Source organism: Narcine bancroftii, chromosome 3 (assembly GCF_036971445.1).
Source record: "Narcine bancroftii isolate sNarBan1 chromosome 3, sNarBan1.hap1, whole genome shotgun sequence".
In the NCBI taxonomy this organism is placed as follows: domain Eukaryota; kingdom Metazoa; phylum Chordata; class Chondrichthyes; order Torpediniformes; family Narcinidae; genus Narcine; species Narcine bancroftii.
In genome coordinates this window covers 366,245,207-366,272,273 of record NC_091471.1, presented here as the reverse complement: position 1 = coordinate 366,272,273, position 27,067 = coordinate 366,245,207, and the positions used below count along the sequence as shown (strand labels likewise).

The following is a 27,067-nucleotide window of genomic DNA, read 5'->3' as shown; positions in this document are numbered from 1 at the left end:
TATCTCAGTGTATTATTTTCATGGTCTGCTAGTGCCTTAGGGAAACTTGCGTGCCCTAATCAAAATGATGTCATGTCAAAATCCTTTAGTTATCCTTTTTAACCATAAATCTTGAAAAAATAAATAACAGAATAAAAGTGTGATTGCAAGATTGGAATTAAGTTATCCCTCTGCAATATGATCTCAATATATGCTGCTTCCTATTCCCTCTTCACTTGGGGACAAGACTTGATCTATCATATATAATGGTCAGCAACAATAACTAAAAGCATTTAAGAAACAGATTGATGAATGCCACATTGATAGTTTAAATAAAAAGCAAACTAATAGCTGGAAAACGGCACTAGTTCCTACGTATAAAGGATTTTGCAACAGAAAAGAAGGCCATACCACCCTGACTAGCTTTAAAATGTACTTGCACCACAGTGTGCTTCACATCACCCGATAAAATGTTCTTTTCAACCACTGGAACCTGTCCTGTAGCAGGCAAAAGAAACTCCAGATGCTGGAAGTATTTCTGTCAGAGCATAAGCATCTTTCTAATTGTGTGAGGTTTTGATTGAGCAAATTGGGAAAAAGTGTAACCACTGGGTTGAAATATGGAAGGTCATTTTAAAATTGTAATACATCATGAGAGTTGAGACATTTTAACAGGGTGGTGATGGACAGTATAGTTCTTTGCTTGAGTGGATAGCAGGGATTAAATTGAAGCCATGTGTTCATAATCATGTTTGCCTGTGGTGTGTGTCTCTTTTTCATTTTGAAGTATTGCTATGCTTTGCCGTTGAAAAATCATCTCGGCACGATTGTCATTCACAATTTTATTTTTTTGCCAGTATTATGCTGTTAAGCACAATGTTTTCTACATGACATATTCTGAGTAAAGTACAACATATAAATACATTTTTCTAAAATATATACTAGTTGTGAAGGCTGTAACACATTTTCACATAGTGAACTGTACAAAGGCTCTCATTTAAAAATTTGGATTCTGATATTGTCAATTGAAATTGAGATAAAAGAGAGATGTTTCTTTCTTACCATAATATAGTACTTCATTAATAAGCCCTACAACTAGGTCAAGACACTGAATGGGCTGTCTTCCATTAGCTCTGTTTAGAAGACCCTATGTAAAATGATAACTATAAATCTCGCATTTTTATACCCTTTTCTCACAGAGGGTAATTTACACAACCCAGCTCTCTTTGAAGGCCGAAAGCCACCTGTGTGGGAGATGGCAGAAGAGTATTTGGAGATCGTCAGCCAGTTCCCTTGTCCACTTTCATTTGTCAGGGCTCATCTCTTCAAACTCTGGCATCACACGTGAGTTAGAGTTTCTTCAGCATTGGTTTAATTTGACGATGTCATGATTAGTCACCGTGTTACAGTAAAGGATGCCTTGCTTGTTAAAACTACTCCAGATAAATATTAATCTCAGGTGTGCATTTAACATTTCCTGATGAAACTGTAGGTAAAGTTATGTTTGTGATGTTCAAACATTGACCATGTCTGTAAAGTAACATCTCTCCTCTTGCATTTTTGTGAATGGTAAGGCAGATCCACAAGTTCATAGACTACCTATGGAATACATCATTCCTGCTAGTGCAGTGAAGTTGAACATCATGAACACCTCTATTGCTAGTTAGCAGTACTAATATGGCAGGTTAATATACAGTTGACAAAGCAGGCTGCTCACATTTTGACAAAATACTCATTTCCTCTCAGCTTAGAATCTCTGCTATCAAGATATTTTCAAAGTGATGGTCAGAATATTAAATGGTGTGATCTGACTTGAATGCTGTCTGACTCTCTTTCCTAATTTGTATTACACCTTCATGACAATGGCATAGGCAAATCTGTATCCAAGAACCCCTGCAATGGTCCTGAAGAATGTAAGGATCTGCCGTTGGCCCTACTCTGTCAGAGGCAATAATTAGCAAGACCCATTTACTATTGATAGATTTGGGATGATGTTAGAGCAGTGGGAGATTATATGTGTTAGTGAATGGGTAAAGAGGCTGCACGAGTTGACACCAATGTTGTTTCCAAAACTGCCCAGAATCATCACAAAGGCTGTTCGTTTTCTCGTTTGATCCTGACAGCAGTGCTATCCTTCAAATCCAATACAATGATCTGAATTTTATTAAGTGTATAAAAACAAAAACCGCAATACCACTCTCCTTCCCTCCAGAATATATTATAGAGGAAGGTTGGCAGATTAGTTATAGAGGGATGAAAGACTAAACCAAAGAAAAATATAATTACATAAATCAGAAAATGGTGTTTGTATCGAGCTATTAGGTGAAAAATGAGGAGGACTTTGTGCATTGGGGAGTCTTAAGAAAGTCTGTTGGAAATAAAGATCAAGCATTCTTTTGAGGGTTATTTAGATTTCCTTTTTTACATCATTTAGGGTGTACTGCACTGCATTGAAAATATTTTGATGTATCTATCTTGCTGGATTGAAGTAGTCCATTCTTCAAATTAATTCCATTCTTGGTTGAAATTGTTCCAAATGTTGGATAAATTCTAACCTTTTTATTTAGTGCTCTTCTTGTTGATTGGTAAGGTGAGGGTGCTTGCCACCTTGATGTGATACAGTGCAGAAAGTTGATAAAGAGACAAGAGAATGAAGATCATTTGGAGGAGAATGAAGAGCCAAAGCAATTTTAAAAAGATTATCATTTCATGTGCAATTTCACTGTGACCAAGAGGCTGGTTTTTCGAGAAACCTTTCATAGGCAGGGATAATAGTTTCAAATTTTGCCTCTTTTTGCTCCATGCCATTATTAATCTGATTTCATTTAGGTGAATCTCCATGGACCATTTCCTGTGTTGAGAGCACCAAGTAAATGCAAGTGATCAGTGTTTCCTGAAGTACCTGTAGTTAGATGAAACAATTAGAGACTGTTATGTGGATGGGATCAGCAAAGTTATCTCAGTATATGTCTGTAGTAGCTTTGGAATGTAAGATCATGTTCACAAGATTAGCAGAAGTCACCATCATCTTGCTGCAAGTCGACCGATTTCGTTATATGAGTTGGATTAAATCCATCATTTTCAATATGTCCCTCAGCAGGGAGCTTAAACTTTTTTTTACCTGTTTGAATGGTATATTCAAAGCAAACTCACTTCACTATCTGACTTAAACTTGCCATAATAGTCCATTATTACAAATCTGATTTTAGAAAAGCAAAATCAATAATATTTTCTTTCACCTGAAGGTGTAATTTCAGTTTACAGTGCCCTTCAATGGGGAATGAAAATGTTGTGTATGATTGCATATGGAGTTTCAGGTATCGTCAATAACTGCCCCATCACCACGTCACTGTTAGCTAACGATAAAAATTGTGCCCATTGTATCATTGCACAACAGGGAATAAACTGTAGTCATTAGGAGTTACCGTGTCTTTGTCTTGTAATAATCTTTTCAGTTGGACTGGTGATTCAATTTTTGAAATTGTCAAGCACCCAGACGTGTATTTTACTGAACAGGGATTTTTGATTTTGACAGGCTGCAGGTGTACCATGAATTAAGAGAGGAATTAGCAAAAGTGAAAACTTTGGAAGCCATTGTAGAGGTTAACAAAGAACTTAAACGAAGATGTCAGGTATGCAAAAATATGATAAAGTTGAGGAGTTGTTTCGCATTAACACAATGAGAAATGTGTCTCTTCCTGGTAGACATAGTAAGTATATTGAAGGGGAAATGTAGATATGTACATATTTCATTGAGCAATTTGCAGAATTTATTTACTTTCTGAGAGGTGTGTCCTTTTAGTGCAAATTTTGCACAATAACATTAGGATGGATCAACAAGAATACAACTTGGTTGAACGAAACATTTTAATTGAATTAAGATATAAAAGTTTTCTTTAGGCAAAGAATTTTTTTGAATGGGAAAAGTAAAACCTTCCTCCGTGCTCCTTCAAGGGCTCAATTGGAGCAGGCCATTCTTTAAAATAATGCTTGGCTTTAAATAGAACATGGTATCATCTTAGAATAGAATTGTTTTTGACCTTTGTGAATTGCACTATGAGACAAGCTGCATTCGCAAATAAAAATGGCTGATTGCCATTTATGTGATATTGACCACATTAAGGTTGACACGAGCCTTGTTGAAGAAGAACTGCATTTTACTCGCAAGATACATTATATAATTTTCAGTTTATGAATTCAAAATAATACTTCTGAAAAATGTGTACAGCATAAAATAAGAATTGTTTACTGTTAAAGCTATTCTAACGGCTAAGAGATAAGGAACAATTTGCAGAGTGTCGGACTTAGGTGGTTGAATGCATGAAGAAAGTGGTCAGATTCAGAAGAATGTCAAGTTTGTGGCAGGATTTTGTGGTTGGATGTGGCCATTGATAAAGGCAGGGGGAAGCAGATCATTGCACATCAGTAAAGGCTGCGCGGGATTTGATGGTTTAAGCATTAGACTTTTTATTGGCTGAAGGACAAACGAAGAATTTTGAAAAATTGCGGTTCTGGAGCTGGCCAAGAGTAAACAAATTCAAAAGAAACAAAAATGCATGTTAGAAATAGTGACTAGAGAACTTTAGCTGTGCATGGAAAATAAAACAGAAAATGTAAGGCATACTCAGTTAGTCAGGCAGCATCTTTGAGGGGAGAAACCAGGTTGACTTTTGTTTTAGAGTTGCAAATGATTTGCTCCTTTCAGCACCTCCCAAAGATTCCCCCCTCCAACCAATGGACTGGTTTTGAGATGCAGTCAGTCAGTCAGTCACACATTTGGAGGTGCAAGATTCAAGATTTTCGCTGCGTTGGATATTAATCAGTGTCCCTGCACAGATTCCATTCCTTCCTCTGTTGGCGGATCTCTCCATCAGAAATTATTTCAGAAAGTGAATCTAGCTCAAGTAACATTATCAAGTTCAGGTTAAGTAATGCTGATCAATTCTGGAATTTTAAAATCACCACAGTATTGGTGGATAAGAATCAGGGAAAAGTCCATTTTGAAGGCGAGCTTGGAAATGTAGCATGAGAGAGAGGAGGGGAAAGTTGTTCATATTGTTGTTGGTGGGGTGGGGGTCTTGTTGCCAGAAAATAGGGAATCGTGAAGAGAACATGGTGCAATGAAGTTATTTCCCCATTTGTAAGTAGAAGTGACAGATTTTTACTCATGGTAAGAATTGAGAAGATTATTTTAGCTTGTTTAGAACCAGAGACTTTCAGAATTTGAGTTAATTTTCCTGCATCATTCTATGCAAAAATGTGCATCAGCAAACATTATTGTTTCTAATTGTTACCTTGTTTCTCTAGGTTGAAATATCTAATTTAAAGGAAGAACCAGCTCGAGAAAATGATTTGCCTTTTCCTCATTGGATTTGCCAACCATATGTCCGACCAGGGTGAGAGAAATATTGAACTACGCATATGAGTACAGGTATCCCCTACTATCCGAAAGTAGATCATTCCTACGAAACCTTTCATAAATCGAAATGGCATAAAGCAAAGAACCAATTACCATTAATTTATGAGAAAATCTTTTCAGCGTTCCAGACCCGCTGCCCTGCACTCTTCTGACAGCCTGCTATCAATCCCCACACTGATCCCACTGCCTCGTGTTCTCCCACCAGCCCGCTATCAGTCCCCACACTGATCCCACTGCCCCACACTCTCCCGACTGCCCGCTATCGGTCTCCACACTGATCCCACTGCCCTGCGCTCTCCCGACAGCCTGCTATCAATCCTTACATTGATCCCTCTGCCCTACGCTCTCCCGACACCTCGTTATCAGTCCTTACACTAATCCTACTGCCCCATGCTCTCCTGACAGCCTGATATTAGTCCCCATATTGATCCCGCTGCCCCACTGAATGCTCTTTTCACTTTTCGCCTTTTTTTGTAAAAGCTAAAAATCCTCTATGAATTTCTTTCATTTAGGGAAAAAAAGTACTAATATAGGTCTTTTGTAAAAGCAAAGTGTCATAAAGCAAACTTTCGAAAAGCGGGGGATACCTGTATTAGGTAAAAACACAGCGCTGGAGAAACTGAGTACTTTGTGTAGCCAAAATAAAGATACATAACCAATGTTTCAGGCTTGAGCCCTTCATCAAGGTATCAAACCTTACTATCAAGATATTCATATCTTGATGAAGGGCTCAAGCCCGAAACACTGGTTATGTATCTTTATATTTGCTACATAAAGTACACTGTTTGACCTGCTCAGTTTCTCCAGCACTGTGTTTTTACTTCAATCACGGTGTCGGTAGACTTTTGTGTTTTTCTCCTGAATATATCAGATGGTGCTTTGTCTAAAGACACCAGCAGGATGAACAGCTTTGCAACATATTTAGATATAGTGCATCAAGTTCTAAAAAAACTCTTTCAATTGTTGGAATATTATACTATTAATTACTTCTTTCGGAGGTTAACATTTAAATCAGAAATGATGCAAATTTATTTCATTGAATGGGCATGCTACATAATCAAGAGCATTGAGAATGGGGTTATTTAATGTTTGTGGAAAGTTGGCAATAGACATTTGGCTTGTACATCTTATCTGGTTGTCTTCTGCATAAAAAATAGTGCAAAGAATATTCAAACTTGGACATGAGCAATTGATTTAGTGTTGCCCATTTCTCACAAAGTTAAAATCCCTCGTAATTTTTTTTACTGACTCTGAAGAGCTCAGAAATTGGGTTTTGTAAAGAGGTGATGAGAATGAGAAATATAAAGCCTGCCTCAGGAACGGTTGACTTGGAGGTGGCTGGAATTTCTGGACATTGTGAAAAGGTTGAAATATTTGAAATCTTTATTTGCAGTGTTCAGAGGAAGGTTTGGACAGCATTTGTCTTAAATTATACTCCAAGTTAAGTTCCAATTATTTTCCTTCAATTTTATAATGATTAACTGATCCAGTGGAGTAGAGTTAGCACTAATATTTTAGTCATAATTTATAATTCCAGTAGTGCAAAAAAAATGATTTACTGCGAAGAAAAATTACTCACTTATTTTTGCTCAGCTCATTAAAATCCTGTAAGGAACATGGATGGTGTCTGCAGCCTGTAATTTATATGATCTTAAGCATATCCTAATATAGTCCTCTAATTTATCTTCTATTGTAAAGAGGCAAACATTTGAAACAATTCACACACTGTAAACTCTTGCAAACAGCAGTGAAATAATGAACAATTATTTTTCTGGAAACCTGACAGACTGCAGATGCAAAAAAAAAACCACCCACTGGAAGAACTTGGCAGGTCAGACAGCATCTGTAAGGGTAGAGGAATAAGTCAAAGTTTTGGGTCAAAATCTTGCATCGAGTGTAGAGGGCAGACATCTGGTATAAAGAGGCGATGGTGGATCCAAGTGGGAAGGATGATGGGCAGTGGAGCCATAGGTTGAGGATTGGAGATTTGAGGCAGTGGCTGATGGGAAATGGATAAGGAGAACAGAAGCTGGAAGGGGAAGAGAAATTGAAATGATATGCAAGCAGGAGTTCAAGATGCCTCACCTACAGAGTGCATATGCTCTGTTGGTCGACATTAATACTTTCCCAGTCACTAGGCAATGGTGCTCAGACCTTTTATCCTGCTCTAGTTTTCAATACAATCACAGTTGATTATCTGTCTCAAATCTGAATTCCTGCTCTCTTTCCATACCTCTTGACGATCTTGCATATGTCTACCTCCTCAAATCTGAATTCCTGCTCTCTTTCCATACCTCTTGACGATCTTGCATATGTCTACCTCCTCAAATCTAAATTCCTGCTCTCTTTCCATACCTCTTGACGATCTTGCATATGTCTACCTCCCCAAATCTGAATTCCTGCTCTCTTTCCATACCTCTGACGATCTTGCATATGTCTACCTCCTCAAATCTGAATTCCTGCTCTCTTTCCATACCTCTGACGATCTTGCATATGTCTACCTCCTCAAGTATATTAATCAACGTCATGAATTCATATATTGCTGATACAAGCTTGAGTGATAATGTAATCCATCATTACATATTGATGGATTCTGAGAATTTAAATCATGAAACAAAGTTCTCCTTGACCCAAGAATATTTAAATTCATCATTCTCTGCAGGAAAAGAATGGTAAATTTTATTAGGTGTAAAGTCATCACAGTGGAATATCTACAATGTTAAAAATGCAGATAAATTGGCTAAGTTGGGAAAGAAGTTATCAAAGAAATTATTTAGTAGGGAGAAGAACTTCATTTATTGTTTAAAATGTGAAGTAATAGGTAAACTTGGGTAGAGAGATCACAGAGGAAATTGCCTGGGATAGAGCAGTTCATTATAAGGAAATACTGAAATGCTTCTCCTTGGAGTGAAGAAGATGAGAGGGACATGATTAATGTATATAAACATATGTGGGTTATAAATCGGGTAAACAGCAGAAAGAAAATTCTTCCTGTCACAGGAGAATTAAACTAAAGGATATGGATTTGGGGAAAGGAATAAAAGATTTAGAGGGGTTATGAGGGGGACCACCACCCAGAGGGAGGTAAGCATCTGGAATGCACAGCCTGATAGTGGTTGAAGATGGGCTACTGATAGCATTTAAGAAGAGACTAGATGAGGACTTGAATCTATTAAGCATAGAAAGTAATGGACCAAGCATTTTGAGATGGAATTAATATGAAAGAGTGCTCATAGGTTGTTATGGAGGAGTTGCACTAAGTGACCCATTGATATACCACTTGATTTTATGAATCTGTAGCTGTGCTGACCTGAGGTTACCTTATCTATCTTACACCCAGTTTCAGCCCAATTTAAATGGGTTTGTTAAGTTCCTCACAGGGCAGCACAGTTAATGCAAAGCTGTTACAGTGCCAACAATCAGGACTACTTTTCGAATCCAGTGCTGTCTGAAAGGAGTTTGTATGTTCTCCCCGTGTCTGCGTGAGTTTCCTCCAGGTGCTCCGGTTTCCTCCCACCGTTCAAAACCTACCCAGGGTTGTAGGTCAATTTGGTTTTATTTGGGCGGCACGGGCTCATGGGCCGAAATGGCCTGTTACCATGCTGTGTGTCTAAAAAGTTCTCATCAATATTTTTGCCTGCATTTGGGAGTTCACCACTTGGGGAATGCATACCATCACATGATTGTATTATGTAAGGAAGAAAGTAGTTTAAAAATTGATTGGTGTTGTGAATATGTAAATCGTACCATTGGGAGTTGCCCAATGGTGTAATAAAGCTATGATTCAAAAATTATCCTTTCAGTTATGATGGGTATCTCTGTTTGCAAGTGTTGATTATCATTAAGACAGTAAGGACTGAAGATGTAATAAACAAGGTCATTCATAATGTGCTCATGGGTTGCTTCATAGAACCACTGTCATTCAGGAGAAACATGGGATGGGAGCAAGAATATGGCTTTTTGGACTGAGACCATGTTTTTATACTACATTGCCATTTAGAATAGAACTGAAGATTATTTGCATTTTAGCGTTTTAGTTTTCAGCTACGAGGATTACTTACATTACCCCTGTTATCTGGAATTCAAAAAACCGAAAATAAATAGGTAAAAAAAAAACACAGGTTTCAAATTGGCGCTCCTCACTGTTAGTTTGCCAATCCATGCATCCATCGTGCAATCTCAAGCAGCTACCAATCCCCATAGGTGTCGGCTACTGGGGTTTTTACTGTAATTTTGCACAAATATTTTCACTGCTATAAAATGTTTCATTCATTGCGTTCATTGAAATCTGCTTTACGGAATCCATTCATGACCTGGCCCTGCAGAACATAACAATTGGTGTCAAATGTTTAGGGAATCTCCATGGATGGTTTCTTAATTTATCAAGGAAAAGAAATAGAAGATATAATGAAAAATTAACTCAGCCATCTGAATTTGAAGTATAGATACGTGTATGAGGAAAAAAAGTTGCAGTCATAAAAACATTTTGCAATTATGACTTTTTAGAACAAGAACAGAAATTGCTGGAAACACTGAACAGATCAAGCAAATTCTGTGCAGAGCAAACGAGTTAATGGTTTAGCGACTGGTAATTGACCTTTTATGAAGTTCTTCTGATAAAAGCTCATAACCTTGAAATGCTAATGGTTTCATAAATGATGCTTCAGCAGACATTTCAGTGGCAAAGTGAGAATCCACACTCGACTGTCATAGTTTCTCCTCTGTAAGTACCTTCCAAAATTAGCATTAGCAATGGCCCCAGAACAGCACAACAGGTAGGGCCCTCAAGTCAAGTCTTAGTTTGAAAAATGGCAAGGGTGAGTGAAAGGGATTCTATTGTTGACCTTTCTTTCACTTTCTTTTACTCTTTGCACAGTTGCAGTTGTCTGGTCTGTCCATTTCTTGAGTCCAGCAACCAGTGCCATTCTTCCATTCAATGGACAGGAAATCTCCCATAACCGCCATTCAAATCTGACAAGCCGTATATTGTTTTATCCTTTGGAGCAAGGGTCTTGACTTCTGCTGACAGCAAATGGGATTTGTTCGGGTATTATTTGGAGATAAACTACAAACATTGTTTAGTTACTGCACTATTGAAAGAAGCAGACCGCATTGGTCCGACAGGTTCTGGTACTTACCATTAATGTGGCAGATGCAAGCAGGTGGTTGACAGGTTGTCTATGTTGTAGAGATTTGTTGATTTTGGAATGCTAATAATTGGGCATCTTCATGGGCCAAGGCAACCAATCAGACTTCTGCCCTATCAAAGGCTATGAGGAGGTCAGGTCATATGTTGTACACTAATGCTTTGGCTTTCATTTAGGGACACGATCACTTTAATCTGGAATCGTGCCCAACACATGTAGGGTGAAAGACAAAAATATAAGTCATTGTTCATGATGAAAATGTTTTGGAATGTTGATACATTCATGATGAGATAAAGTAATGAAATTATTAATTTGTCACTGAAATGTAAATTATGTGATTTGAAGTATCCACATGGGTTGATGTAACACAAGAATTTGTTCCTGGTTGCATTAAATTCAAGTATTTCCGTTGCTGGAGCTCTTTGATCCTTGATTCCTGGGTTCTCTCTGTTCATTTTTCACAGAGAGAAGTGTTTTGTGCTGTTGAGATGCTTGCTGATGGCGAAAGAAGGCAGCTCTAGTTGTTCAAGTGAACCGGTACGGACTTGAAGGGCCGACATGGCCTGGTTCCGTGCTGTAAACGGTTATATGGTTATAACATATGATGTAAATAACTTCAGTTAAACAAATATTCCTTTTCTACTTGACAGACCCAAGGATATTACTTCTCCGAATGGAGAACAGCCCACTGGTGGGAAATCCAGTGGAAAAAGAGCCCTGGAAGAGGAGGATGGGAATCTTGAATTTCTATCAAAGAATAAACAGAAAAAAAAAGCCCGAAATCCCCAAAAGAATTTTGATACCTCAGTGAAACGTAAGTTTTCTAATTTGGGATTGGCTGAATCAATTTTACAGATAGGTCCAGTGAGTAACCAGCCAAAATATGAAGTATTGATCAGAATATACTTTATATTTGATTACGTATGTGGTCTTGTTCAGGTCATGACACATTGAAATCAAGCAAACAAGTTAAATCACTACTTAATTGCAAAATGTTTGTGTAGCTTCCCAGTACTGTGCTGATCCCCATGGGTGTTTTCCATTGAATCTGTAAGGAAAAAAGACCTGAGTATGGATTACCACAACCCATCCTGCTAAAGTTAAAATATTCGTCCAATCTTATTAGTGAGGCATGTAAGATTTTATTTGGAGACAATGTTAGTAAAATATTAACCAAATATTTGAATTCTTTAGTTTGATAAATGTAAATTTTTTAATTTAGAAAAATTTACGTGTAGAGCCCAGTAACAGGCCATTTCAGCCTCCGAACCAGTGCAGCCCAATGACACCCAATTAACCTACAACCCTCAGTACGTTTTGAATGGTGGGAGGAAACCAGAACTCCCGGGGAAAACCCACGCAGATGTGGGGAGAATGTACCAACTCCTATCAGACAGCCTGGGATTCGAACCACAGTCCCAATCGCTGGCGCTGTAACAGCGTTGCACTAACCGCACTGCTCATAAAGCCAAAGGAAAAATAAGAAAAGGATTCAAATTAGAATGCAATAATATCAAATTTGGTCTTCATGCTTAAGGGTGTGCCTGCTCTGGGTGGAGTGCATCATATGCTCAACATTTTCAGTTCCTAAAGTGGTTGGTATGTGATATAAGAGAGAGAGGGTAGGCATGGAGGTGATCGTTTTGGGACATACAAAATATAGGAGTGAACAGGGTAGGTATTGGGCGGATATTTCAGAACTTTGTCTTGTCAGTTTAATGCACAGCTGACAATGAAGGAGTAATTAAATTCTGGTTTGATCAAGAGTACAGAATTGGAGGAACTCTAATTTCTCAGTGGGTTATAAGGCTGCTTAAAACAAAAAAAAAGTTTTGAGACCATTTGGAGATGGGATTGAGAATTTAAAAATCTACCAACCTGAAAATTCAGATGGAAGAATCACTGCAGAGATCACCAAGACTTGTTCAACATAACTTCCCAGACCTGTGGCCCAGTAAGGACAACAAACAGATGATTTTGAATTTCATCTTTCAATTACATATTCAATTATTCCCTTGTGGTTGATAAATCAAAATAGTGGAATTCCATGGCAGAAAGTCCAGTGTGGTACCAGAAGGCCACCACCACAAATAAAATTGAGAGTGGTTATTAAAGTGTTGGCACACCGGTGAGGATTCATGTAAGTTTAGGGATGAGGTTGGACCAGGGTTATGCTCTGTTACACAAAATGGAAATAACTCCTATCATAGCATTGCTGTAGTTACAAGGTCTCTCGCTCATTTCTAGCCTAATAAAATTCTACATTTGCACACAATCTGATTCCAATTCATAACTGTTGATTGAATATCTGACGAGGCAGAGAAGTTAGGGGAGGAGACAAAAATCCATTGAATTTGATCTTCCCAGGAATTAGTTCATGCATTTATATTAATTGCCATTGGCCTTGTCATCACTTTGACAACTAAAATTTGCTTCGTTGTACCACAGACAGCAATTATTTATGTTGTGGGCCAACAGTGGAGATATTTATTTAACTTGATTAATATTCAGGATATTGGTGTTGGATCTGCGAATACAGAATTAATGATGCTTTCTGTAGTTCATGCTGACATTTTAAAATTGTTGGGAAGTTTTATGCAGATTTCTTTTACACCACAGAATCAGAAATTTAAATGTCATTGGAAGTACCTCAAAAATGATTGGCGATTTAACGTTTTTGAAAATTTTATGGAATTAAATAAGAATATTGCTCTTAACTTTCTTTTTTCTTCATTTTCAGCAAAATATGTGAAATGTGAACAATGTGGGAATCCAAAGGTAAGATCTCTTTTTTGTTAGGCTGTGTGCATTGCTGGCGAGGCCAACGGTATTGCCCGTGCCCTAATGAGCCTTAGAAACCTGGTGCTTGACCATCTTCATGGACAAATGTAGTGTTTCTGGTGAAGCCTGTAGATAATCTCAGGCCCTTGGATAAGGAAGTACCAAGATGTCCGCTTCTATTTGCTGTCAGTCATAACTGACTGAAATTGTGTGCTTACAGATAATGAGGTAGAGAGGATCAAATTTCATTTGAATTTGGGTGCAGTACAGAAAAATAGTGAGCTCAACTGAGCATTAGTTTCCACTAGATTGAACAGAATGAGATGAATGGGAACTTATTTAAAACACAACACTTTACAAGTCCAAATTTTAAGCAATCTGTGGTTAAATATGTGAGAGCTTATTGTTTTCTATTGCAGTTTAGTTGTTCAAAAACACTACTAAATAAGATATAGTTTTGTTTCTGTAATTTAGCATCCTCAATATTGAAGCTGGGTTAATCATTTTGTACTGATTGGGTCTCAAACCCAATCCATTGAAGACATTAGGGTTCAGCATAGCCCAGGAAGGCAGTAAACATAAATAACTGTCATCTATTTTAATAAAATGCCATTTTCTTAAGAGAATTGTTTTTAAATTTTTGCATTTTCACATTTTCAGAAGTTGATGTAACCTTTACTGCTACTGGTTTTGCTGAACTTTATACAGTCTGGATGATGATGTATTAAGTCTGAGCACTGATAAACCAAGAGGCTATTTTCAAACTGTGCTCTTAGCAAATGAACTGATGATGACAGTGAGGAATGAGGAACACTGAGGAACTTCAGGTTCACACTGCAATAATTTCCAGTCATTGCTGGTTGAAAATGTTGGCCATTGTGCATTTGGAGACTTGATTGGTCTTGGTGATAAAAGTATTTCTCTGCCAGCATGGCAGACTGATAGCAGCTTGTGAAGTCGGTTGGTCCTGTAGGTCCTAACGACTGTGCAGATATCAGAAGGGGATGATGTGATACATCTTGAAAAATTGCAGCTCTATTACAACTGCACAGATAAATTACATAGAAAGAAGGAACTGATGATTTGATCTTTAGCTACCCGTTAAATGTTTTAAACCGTCTAGTTGGCTTCAAGTAAACAGCTGGTTACTCCACCACTTTAATTAGTCATTGAAGATGGAGGCGCTACTGAGGCCTTTGATTCTTCCCACTATCTAGGTCAAGGAAAACATACCTTTCTGGTCTATAACAAATAGAATGGTGTTGGTTGGACAAGTATTAGGTCAGTGTTTATTCCCTGCATGGTTTTAACTATTTAAACTTTCATACTCAGTGGGCCAAACTGTTGCTTTTGCCATATTATTTCTATACTCATTGGGTTTAAGTGAATGGATGCCTTTCTAAAGGGGTAAAAATCCATCTTTCTCAGGTTGTTAAAAATTATCCCATCTGTTATTCCAAGGTTTCAGTTTTAAAACAAAATGTTGGAATAGAGAATGTTAATTTCTTTTAGTAATGTGTTCTATATTAAATTGAATTACTGTAATTTAAAAAAAAATGTTCTCATCCAGTTCTGAAAATGGGTGAACAAAGTAAGCTTAATTAAAGTTCATTTTCCTTAGCCCCAGTTCAAAGCTTTGGTTTCTTCAGCCATTTATTGTGTAATGTCAGAATGAGCATCTTTAGGTTGGTGATCAGCAATTGGAGAACCTCTACTAACTTAATTCATATCATCCGCTTGACAGATAGACAACAATGTCATTCTGTTAGTTTCTAAGTGCCAGAGAGGATGTTATAACCTGCATAATATATGGATATCCATATCTAACCTTTGTTTTCCTGGGATAGAACTTGCTCCTTTTTGTTTCTGCTTTGAAGTCCATCATGAAAGCAAAAAAGACATTAAAGTGAATTAGTTTGGAACAGGAGTAAGCTATTCAGGAAATAAAGCCTTGTCTCCCATTCAGAAGCTCATGGTGGAGTTTCTGCTTCAGCATCTTTTAATTTATTTAATGACTCTACTTTCCAAAAATCTGTTAACTATTAGCTTGAACATACAGTCAGTGAACACTCCCAGACTTTGCAGATAAGAGTATGCCAACAATTTATAACCCATTACATGAAGTTATCTCTCCTTGATCCTAAATGGTTGACCTCTATTCTGACAGAGAATAGCTCTCAATTTTAAACAGCAGAGCTAAGAATGAAAACTCCACTCTCTGCCCTGTCAAGCCTTTAATGTTGTGGGTTTCAACAAGATCAGATTTTTAAAGCATTAAGAAACATGGCCATGGTCTACTTCATCTGTCCCCTCATGTAGGAATTTATTGAATCAGCCTCCTGCAGTCCCTCTAGGTAAGTTCTGTACATATTATATAGAATTGCAGTAAGTCTTATCTTTTTCTTGCACACTAATCTTTTTGAAATAAATAATGAGGATAATGTTTATTGTTATATTGTAAAATGTACATATGCACCAAAATTCTTGAATCCTGAAGCCAATTAATAAACTGCATTGAATTAAAAAGACAATAAATACATCAGATAGATAATTATTCACAGTAATCCAATTGCAAAAACATGATGCATTACTTTTGTTGTAATCACATGTTTAGTTTAAGCAATTTGCATGCAAGGGCATGAAAATTATTTTTTCATCTTTCTCGAACAAGATTTCCATTTCAATTTTAATATTCACTGTGTCTGACACCTCATCTACTTGCTCATCCAATTTCAGCCTTCTATACCCTCTTCACCATATATTATCCCTCTTCATGATTCGTAATCCAGCTTGGGTGTGTTAAACTTGTTCCCCTCCGGAAAATCATTGTTTTGGGTTGGAAATGGTTGAGACAAGCACTGACCATTTTCTTCAAGGTAGCTATTTATTTATTTATTGCTTGATCTTGGTGATTAACAACAGCAGATGGTGAATTGTTGTAATTTGCATTTATATATAAAGGAATGTTGAAGGAAATATAGTTAAGAATGATGCGAGAGAGAAAGGGAAGAACTTTCCTGACACAAAATAAGACAAGTAAAAAAAATCTTTCTTTCTTTCTTTGGCTTGGCTTCACGGACGAAGATTAATGGAGGGGTAATGTCCATGTCAGCTGCAGGCTCGTTTGTGGCTGACAAGTCCGATGCAGGACAGGCAGACACGGTTGTAGCGGTTGCAGGAGAAAATTGGTTGGTTGGGGTTGGGTGTTGGGTTTTTCCTCCTTTGTCTTTTGTCAGTGAGGTGGGCTCTGCGGTCTTCTTCAAAGGAGGTTGTTGCCCGCCGAACAAACCAAGATGCACGGTTTGAGGTGATATCAGCCCACTGGCGGTGGTCAATGTGGCAGGCACCAAGAGATTTCTTTAGGCAGTCCTTGTACCTCTTCTTTGGTGCACCTCTGTCTCGGTGGCCAGTGGAGAGCTCGCCATAGAACACGAACTTGGGAAGGCGATGGTCCTCCATTCTGGAGACGTGACCCATCCAGCGCAGCTGGATCTTCAGCAGCGTGGACTCGATGCTGTCGACCTCTGCCATCTCGAGTACTTCGATGTTGGTGATGAAGTCGCTCCAATGAATGTTGAGGATGGAGCGGAGACAACGCTGGTGGAAGCGTTCTAGGAGGCCGTAGGTGATGCCGGTAGAGGACCCATGATTCGGAGCCAAACAGGAGTGTGGGTATGACAACGGCTCTGTATACGCTAATCTTTGTGAGGTTTTTCAGTTGGTTGTTTTTCCAGACTCTTTTGTGTAGTCTTCCAAAGGTGCTATTTGCCTTGGCGAGTCTGTTGTCTATCTCATTGTCGATCCTTGTATCCGATGAAATGGTGCAGCCGAGATAGGTAAACTGGTTGACCGTTTTGAGTTTTGTGTGCCCGATGGAGATGTGGGGGGGCTGGTAATCATGGTGGGGAGCTGGCTGATGGAGAACCTCAGTTTTCTTCAGGCTGACTTCCAGGCCAAACATTTTGGCAGTTTCCGTAAAACAGGACGTCAAGCGCAAGCAGTGTAAATATCCAAAATTGTTTCTCCAAGTAACTAGGTCCTAAATCTGTGCGCAGTTTTATCAGTTTTTTTTTTACTGATTGAGCTAATCAGACATGTTATTGAGATAAAATGAAACAAAATATTAATTGAATAATTCCAACAGGAATGTTAGATTTTAGACTTCCAGTTGTTCTGTGGATTGGCAACAAAAGCGCCAGTGCTTAAAGTCTGATTAAATTAAATTGAGATGCCCACAGGATAAAATGGCTTGCTGTGTGTGACAGAAATATCGAGAGAAGTTTTGATGGATCATTCTTGTTGATTCCTTATTTTCTGTTTTCATACTTATGATTCATCCAAGACGATTATTTAAATAGAAACATGCAAATTGATTTTCAGAATAGAAAATATCAGAAATTAAATTTTTCTTTGGAGCAAAAGTGACTTCATGATTTCAGTGAAGACAGATTACACATCATTCGTGGCAATTCTACAACTACACGAAAAATAAAGTATCATTATGCATTCTAGAAGCATAACTCAACAAAGATTTCATATGAACCTAACAGTTCTCCATCTTAAAACTGTATGCCAATAAATGTCAAACTTCACTGCCGCAAAATTTCCCACAAAATCGTGCAAGGTTCATTGACTTCATCCTCTTCTCGTCCTTTATAGATGATTATTATTCTTTACCTTTTGGTTAGAATGTGTAAATCAGGGGGTGGGCAACCTTTTTTAAAACTCACATTCCACCTTAATTAATCCCTATGCCATAACTGCTCTGTGATTAGTAAGGGATTTCTTAAGGTTGTATGTGAGTGGGGGAAAAAAGGTTTTAAACCACTGTTTTAATTGTACCTCATTGACTCGTTATGTGCACAGTTTCATAACTCCAAAGGAAATGGGCCAATGACAATTTTTCTCAAGCAAAATATTTCAGTAACAATTGGGTCTAGAGCAGTGATTCTCAACCTTCCCTTCACACTCACATCCCACTTCAAACAATCCCTTACTAATCACAGAGCACTTATGGCATAGGGAATACTTAAAGTGGAATGTGAGTTTAAAAAAAAAAGGTTGCCCAACCCTGGTTTACACTCTCCATCAATTAGGAGCCTTGATTGTCAACTGATTTTCCTCCATGCTACATATTCCTTCCTTTCACTGTTGCATACTGGTTGCAGTGTGTTCCACCTTCATAAACATGCTGCAGTTAAAATGCATCACTCAAACCTGCAGCTTTTACCACCAGGAAGACAAGTATATGGAAATACAGTAAAGCCCCCTGGCATCCTGCACCTATGGGGATTAGTAGATGGTGGATAAGTGCATTTTCCTGTTGCTTGAGACAATGCCTAGCTAATATACCTGCATTAAGAATAAACAGTTTAAAAAACAAAAATACTAGACTGTACTTAATTTGATCAAACTTCACTTGCATGAATATATAAACCTTAATTTTACTTTATTTTCAGTTACATTCTTACCGTTGCTGCATCTGCAGGTTCCTCCCCCAAAAGACGAACTGTAAAAATAGATATTTAATCACCCTCTTCCCCCAAGTTTGGGCAGCATGGTTGGAGTAGTATTAGGGCAACACCTTTACAGCACCAGAGATCGGGACTGGGGTTCGAATCCCGCGCTCTCTGTAAGAAGTTTGTACATTCTCCCTGTGTCTGCTGGGTTTTCCTCAGGGGCTCTGGTTTCTTCCCACCATTCGAAACATACCGGGGGCGTAGGTTAATTGGGCAACACCGATTCGTGGGCCGAAAGGGCCTTTTACCGTGCTATGTATTTAATTTTTAAAAATTTTTAAATTTGCAGGTAAAATCTCTGACTAGGACAACTTTTACTAAGCAGGGATAGAGACATTTTAAGACAGTCATCCCAGCGACGAGCGGCACCCCAACCAGCTCTTCATCCTGGGTGACACCATTTTATTGAAACACAACTTTATCTAACAGCTGCTATGAGCATAGCACGACCGAGGCCCTCTGCTGGCTGAATATTTGCACCCCATTTCACCAAAGGTTTACGTGTTGCTTCAGAGAACATTTACAGTATTAAACTTGTACATTTTACCTATTATGTTATTCTTATTTATTTTAATTTTTAAAATATATTTTCTGCCGGTTGCTTGAGGCTGCCAGTTGCTTGAATTCTAGATAATAAGGGTATTACTGTACCCCTGTGCACAGTTTCCCTCCAAGCCACTGACGATCCTGACAAGATGCTTCCATGTCCTCTTTCATTATTGCTTCAAAGTTCTGGAACTCCTTACCCAGTAGCACTCTGGGCCAATCTTCACCGGAAAGGCTGCAGCAGCTCAAGATTGTAATTCGTAATCTTCTCAGGGGCAATCAACAATGCACGATAAATGGGAGTTTTCCCAGTGATGCACAGATCCCAAAAATGAAGTACAAAATTTTTGAACTTTATGCATGAATATGTTTAAAGGGCAAGATGACTAAGAATTTGGAAGAGAAATAAGTTGCCATTAGCCTTCATTTTTCTAATCCATGCATCATAATTCGATGACTTTAGGACAAATATATCCTGGAGGAAACCCTTGGAGAGGGTTTTTCAGAATTCCTTTCTAATTCTTGGGACTCCATATCTCCATAGCTCAGATATGCAAGATGCATTTAATTTGCCACTGATCAAAATCAACTTTTCTAACTTGGGATTTCTTTTTAAAAAAAAAGCTTTCATTTACTCGGCCAAGTGTGCTTTACCTCCCTCTTAAGTTCCTAGTTTGACCATTCGGGCAAAGAACTTTACGTTAAAGCTGACACAGGACAATGTATTCTTGTTATATTTACTGTGATGTTGAGCCAATAAATGAGAATCAGAACTCAGTGCTGACAAGTTATTTTAATGTTTGCTGAGCTTTGAATTTAATAAATGAAACCAACTATTGATTAGTAGTAAATTTCATCTATTTATTTTCTAAATCTAGGGAACAAAATGTATTTTCAACTTGTGTCGTGGATGCTGTAAGAAGAAAGCTTTCAAAGAACTGGCTGACTGTGTAGGTCAGTAAATATTAAAGACCATCTTCAAGGACACATGGCTGACACATGAGTTCTGTGTTTCAGCCATTTGTCCTAATGTTTAATATCTTAACAGAAAAGAGTTTACCCACTTAGCTGGTCAACCATAAGAAACTTATATTCTTGTGAAGGTACCACTTCCTCTTCATTAAATCTTGTTAAAATCCACACTACACAAAGCTTTTCATTGCATCTCCTTGTATCGCTTTGGTCTTGTTATCAATATTTTCCTGAATGCACCACTAAAACCCATTGCAATGTTTGCCTATGTTATAGGCACAAAATAAATGCAAGTTGTTGATCATTTTAAACAAGTACTCTCTCCATGTTACAAATTCTAGTGAGGCCAGGGTTGGGCACAGGTGAGATATTGATCATTCCATCAGCTTCAATCGGAATATAGTTAATAATGATTTTGTATTTTTTGGTTTATTGGTAGGACATGGATTACTCTTCAAGACTAAACACGAGAAAAGATTGAAATGGAAATTAATGGAAGAGGGAATAGTAGAGAACGGAGACAGAATTCATGAACATTGGGATGGACAATCTCTTCAGGAATCCAAATGAATTTTAATGGGATCTTGGTCTGTCATATACACATTTAAATGTATTTGTGCACAGGGCTTACGTTGATTTTTTTTTCACCATTGAAGTATTAATGATTTTTAAACTATGCTGAGGTTCACTAACTGCATTTGTCCTGCTGTGATATTTGCACAGTATTCCCCTGTCCAGCTGACTAATTTTGGCTTCCTGGATTGCTTCACTGATTTAATACTTGGCTAACCACCTAATGAAAGAGGTCATTTATTAGAAAGCATTGAACCCACCAATAAAAATCTGCTTCAAACAACTGTTGCTGTAGTCCTTGGAGAATAAAAATCCAAAGGTAAAATAATCAGTCTGATGAGAGGATCTCCACCTGATTCATTATTACCCTTAATCTGTTAAAGATGTTTGCAAGAAAGAGGTTTTCAATGTGTCAAGTTTATCTGTGGCACTTTGTAATAGATGAATCCCACACATGAATTAATCCAATGGCATTTTAAAGAAAGTAGAACATTTTGTTGCTCGATGGCACTGCAATTCTCAAGGAGTTCATTGGCTGGAGCACTGTTTTTGGAAATTATGGTGACCTCTGTTGTCCAGAGCTCTTGAACCCCTCTAAGCAGGACTTGCTAATTCAAGAAAAACAGGCAGAAACGCGAACAGAAGTCTGGTGGAGGTGCATGCTCAAAGGTACTCTGTTTTTGTCTTCTCCTACTGGAAATAGTTATTGGGAGGTGTCTGTTGCCTATCGCAATAATTGAACAAATATGTCTAAGCTTAACACAAAATTATTTTCCTTAAAATTGAGTGACATCAAAGCAATGTATTTCCTTCTTAAAATAAGAACATAGTTTTAAATTGATAAATTATTGCTCTTACAGTAATGGAAGTTATCTGCAAAATGGAACGTAATTCCTACAAAAAAATAGTACATTTGATGGGTGGCAGCTGAATGAATAACAATCTTTATGATGGAAATGGATGTATCAGTTTACCTGTCAGGGCCATCTTTAGTCTGATTTTTATTTTTAACATTTGATTCATGAATGTGAATGCTATTTATAAGAGAAACATGTGCAGAAGTTCTCTGTGCTGGAGGTGTCTTCCACCTAATCAATTTTAATACACGCAGGTCAAAAGTTCTTACCTAATCTTATTTTTAAAATCTATTTGACCTGAAGCTTAGAGTGCATCCAACTCTATTAAGGAGGGATAAAGTAATCTTTATTGAATTCATTTATTCTAGGTCCTCCGATATCTAGCCAAAATTCTCACAAGAGTCTGCAATGGTATTTTCCTGTCATTCAAAGAATCTGTAATGTAATGCATTAGATCATGGTGAAATTGATTAACAGTAATGCCAATTGGACTGTTGGTAAATTAAGAAAGAGAATTGGATTCTTTCTTCTATCTTCTTCTTTCTTTGGCTTGGCTTCGCGGACGAAGATTTATGGAGGGGTAAATGTCCACGTCAGCTGCAGGCTCGTTTGTGGCTGACAAGTCCGATGCAGGACAGGCAGACACGGTTGCAGGGGAAAATTGGTCAGTTGGGGTTGGATGTTGGGTTTTTCCTCCTTTATCTTTTGTCAGTGAGGTGGGCTCTGCGGTCTTCTTCAAAGGAGGTTGCTGCCCGACGAACTGTGAGGTGCCAAGATGCACGGTTTGAGGCGATATCAGCCCACTGGCGGTGAATTGAATCTCTACTAAAGTCCTTGTTTTTTTTCCTAGCCTATTTTGCTTTGCATTCTGTCAAGATGCATTGGGTCTTTGTTATTCCTTATCCTTTGAGTTTGGACAAATGCAACTGAGCATTAAGCTTTTGAGGGAGGTTGTGAAATTTTCGTAAGATTGGATCTGAGGTTTTATTTTTACATCAACATTCAGTGACAGCTGACAATGGAAAGCTTAATTTGCTGAATTAAGGAATTTCTAAAGCCAAGTTTTCAACAGTATTTTCTGTGCAAAGTTTAAAGGAAACATTTTGTTTGATTGGCAGAGGTGTTCAATGGTAAATTTGTAATAATGGTGACTGTTAATATTTTCATTGGAATTATTTAATAAAACTTCAATTTTATGCATAATTGTTCCTTTCGCAAAGGTGCTTTTAATTTTGCTCCCATTTATCTGCCAGTATATGTTTGTATGGAAGCTAATCCTGTACAAAGAGGAGTTTGTTATAGGGGGAATTTGAGAAAGTTCAACATAATCAAGCAAAGAATGCAGAATTTTATGAAAGAAAAAAGTAAGCTTGACCAATATGTTAGAATTCTTTGAAGAATATGCAGTTTGGGCAAACCAAAGATAGGTGTACAGTAAAACCTCTATTATCCGGAATTCAAGCAACCGACTCTGGTGACTGGGGAGTTTCAATTTAAATTTGTGTGTTACAAAAATTATCTGATTAAAGTGAACTTTACATATTTAAGGGCTACACAGTACTTTTTTCCAAATTACATTTTGCACTTTCTTTTGTCTTTTAAGCTATTTTTTCTTAATGCTGATGCAATAGTTAGGCATTGTAAGAGTGAATCTCAAGCAACCAGAAAACTTGCTTATCCAGTATCTACCAATCCCCGAAGGTGCTGGATACCAGGGGTTTTACTGTACTTCTATTTGAAGAAGGCATTTGTCAAGATGCCATATCTAAGGTTATTATAAAAAAATATAATGTGGAAGGTAAAATGTTGACATTGGACAGAAGATTGTGTGTCTTACAGAAAACATTGGGAACAAATTGGCTTTTTTTTTGTGGTTGGCAGAATGTAACAGGTAGTGTATCACAGGGATCATTACTGGCACCTCAGCCTCTTACAATTTACATAAATGACCAGGATAAAGGCATGAAGGATTTGGTTGCTAATTTACAAATGACATAAAAATAAGCAAGAAAGTTGGGGAAGGGGCTATTAAGCTGTAGTGATATAGATAGGTTCTGGCAAATGGAATATAATGTGTGAAAATATCAATTTGTCCATTCAAGTAGGAAAAATTAAAAAATGAGCACTTTATTGAAATGGCCAGATCCAGGTATCCTTGAACATGGATTTGCAGAATGCTGGTACAGCAAGGAATTGAGATAGGTAACAATGTTATCATTTATTGCAAGGAGAACGGAATACACAAAAAGAAGTTATATGGGCTTCATTGAAACGTCATCTAGAGGTTCAGGATTAGTCATATTTGAGGACAGATGTTTATACTTTAGAAACTGTTCAGGAAGGTCTTCAAGATTCATATCTGGTGTAGTTTATCTTTAAATGGGTAACTCAAATGAAGAGGCTCGTATATGGTTATGAGGCAGATGCTCATGAATTTGAATGGTACTTGCTAAGAGAGCAAATAATTTCTAGTACCTGTACCTGCTGCCTTCGCACCTTCTTGGATCCCTGGTCCTGATTCCCTGAAGCCATCAAGGATCTAACAGTGCCTGTAGCCTGGCAGAAGGCCTTTAGTTGCTGTGTCCAAGGGGACCCTGCCTCATCCAACCACCTTTCTGCCAAATTCATTCACTTGTGCTCTTGAAAACCTGAGCAACCACTGCATGAACACACATGTATTGTAACAGGATATTTTTTTAATTCGAAGTGGAAGCTTTCAATAGACATTCTGAAAGCCAACCAGAAATTGTCCTGTGGTTAACATTTGGAAGCAGATATGATAATAGCCTTCAATAGAAAGACATGAACATGCAGGAAATAGAGGCATATGTATTGTATTGCAAGCAGCAGAACTTTACTTTGACATCACTGAGCTGAGCTGGGGATTATCTCGTGTCTGAAAGCATAACCTGGCACTTCCTGGCCAATTCTTGGGTGTAGCTGAGATTACACGTCAAATTGTGATGGGTGAATTTCATCTTCAGTAAATCAATGTTTATGTCAATAAAACCATTTAATTTAGATAAAAATGATGTGTTTCACTAAATATCTAAAACCCGTAGAAAACATTCAAAGAAAGCACTTATGAAATTTGTTGGATTTTTAAGGGAAAATTCAATACAAAAATATAATTTGAAATGAGGAAACGTATAAATTAGATAGAGATCTTGTTACTGTGTACAGAAATTCCCCATCAACTACAACTTGTGTGCTCTTTAATGTTTTTTATCTTGCCATTTTTTTGGTTTTAGCACTACTGAATGGGGACAATTCCATCAAATTTCTGTTGAAACTAACAACACTTCCATTAATTGGATCCGTTGACATTTTCCCTGGCTTATACGGTCCCAGATCTTGCTCCCTTTGTTCTATGGGATGGTCTTTCTGGCTTAGGACACCAATGTCCAAAAGGTGAGTGAAATATGCGCTTGGTTGTAGGAAGGATGTCATTAAGATGGAACGGTTGCAGAAAAGATTGCCAAGGAGATTGAGGGCGCTTCCATAATTAGGACTCGCACACGTCGTACTTTCTCATTCTTTAATCTCATCAGACGAACATGACTCCAGCCACACAGACATCATGACGTGGGCGCCGGTGCTGTCCAGCAGAGCAGGCTTCGACCCAACGCTCCTCCCCCTTGTGCAACAAATGGGCTCCCTGTAACTACATCGGCCCCGTGACTACTCATGAGAATTAGGGTACATCTACTAACTGATTATAATATGGAAAGACAGTAATAATTATGGGGCATAGTCCTTAAAGAGCTCGAGTGGTCTTCCTTCTGTCTTGGACTGCCTCGGCGTGGTATGCTGTACCGGTATTTGCTTGGGGCTGTTCTGCCCCATAAGTATGGCCTCCAGGGTTTCACATACTGGGCTACCCGTCTCCACCCCCCCCCCCCTTCACTTGGCCAAATGGGTAGGATCAGGTCTGGTTCTACCTCCTCCAGATCGTGGACTTCAGTGTCAGACAATGCTTGCAATTGGTCAATGTGTCGTTTCCACAGTCTGTCCCACATTAGAACAGAGTATGAGCTGGGGCTCAACTTTTGTTGGATCGTTCCTACTACCCATGTGCTTTGTATTGTCTGTCATCTTGGGCCAGTACTCTCTCGCCCACCTCCAGTGGTCTAGGTAAAGTTTGTGGCGAGGTTGATTTTTCTAAACGGAGGCCCAGTTCCAGGTGAACTGTGGACCGCCTTGTCTGCAGGTTGCGGCCAAACATTAATTCCGCTGGGGTGCATTTTGTGGTAGAATACAGGGTGTTTCTGTACCCCAATAGGAAATCTGCAATCTTGAGTCCAGGAGGCATCTAGGAGTTTTTTGGTTTTCATTGCCTTCTTGAATGTTTGCACAAATCGATCTGTCTCCCCATTAGGACTTGGGTGATAGGGTGCCAACAAAATAGGTCTGCTAGGGTTGTCGCACATAAATCTCTTAATAGGTTGTGATGGAAACTGGGATCCATTGTGAACAACTCATGAGATAGTCCATCTGAGGCAAACATTGGCCCGTAGACATTCAATTGTAGAATCGGTTTTGGTGTTTGACTTATGCAATACTTGGAATGTGCGTCCACTGCTATAAGGAACGTTTCTCCCATGAATGGCCCTGCGAATTTTATGTGAATCCAATGCCAGGGTCTGGAAGGCCAGTCCCATGGGTTGGCCTCGGCCTGCAGCATTTTTGGCTACATTGTCTGACCTATTCTCTCACTGTTGCTTCAATGTCTCTGCCTATTGATGGCCACCAAACGTGTATCAGAGCCAGCACTTCCATTTGTACCATTCCTGGATGGTTGTGGTGCAGCCCTGATAATACAGTGGATTGTCATTTGGCCAGGATAATTGTATGGGTACCCCAAAGTAAACATCCTTCAACTGATAGTTCTTGGCGGCATGTGAAGATTCTGGCCATCCATTAAGGGTGAAGTATAAGACTGCTTAACGTGCCTCTGTTTGGATTTCTTTGCCAATCATCTGAGCTGTAATGGGTGGTTGTTCTTGGTTGATCCCTGCTGCTGCTTCTGCTGTCCATTTAATAATTTCTTTTTTTTTGGATAGTGGTCAGCGCGATAAGGAATTTGCATGGCTGTTGAGTGTTCCCGGTTTGTGTTTTATCTCGTTGTGTGCAGCTAGTAGCATGGCCCGTCTTTGAAATCTGGTTGCAGCTATGGCCCAGAATCAAACGTAGGGGTTTGTTGTCAGGGATTAGGGTGCAAGTTCTTCCATAGAGATATTGATGGAATCTTTTTACACCAAATATTATTGCTAA

The 27,067-nt window shown here is 38.4% G+C and overlaps 1 protein-coding gene across 1 annotated transcript in view; it reads left to right on the top strand.

Annotated features, from left to right (window-relative positions):
* The window catches only part of dus1l (dihydrouridine synthase 1-like (S. cerevisiae)), a 35,606-nt gene extending 14,387 nt beyond the window's left edge, over positions 1–21,219 (top strand). The window contains exons 8-14 of the mRNA XM_069930211.1: positions 1,179–1,323; positions 3,515–3,611; positions 5,287–5,375; positions 11,196–11,359; positions 13,286–13,323; positions 20,270–20,345; positions 20,803–21,219. Of these exons, the coding sequence (XP_069786312.1) occupies positions 1,179–1,323; positions 3,515–3,611; positions 5,287–5,375; positions 11,196–11,359; positions 13,286–13,323; positions 20,270–20,345; positions 20,803–20,933 (740 nt within the window). The 3' untranslated portion in view covers positions 20,934–21,219. The remainder of the gene's footprint in view (positions 1–1,178; positions 1,324–3,514; positions 3,612–5,286; positions 5,376–11,195; positions 11,360–13,285; positions 13,324–20,269; positions 20,346–20,802) is intronic.
* The last annotated feature ends 5,848 nt before the right edge of the window (positions 21,220–27,067 follow it).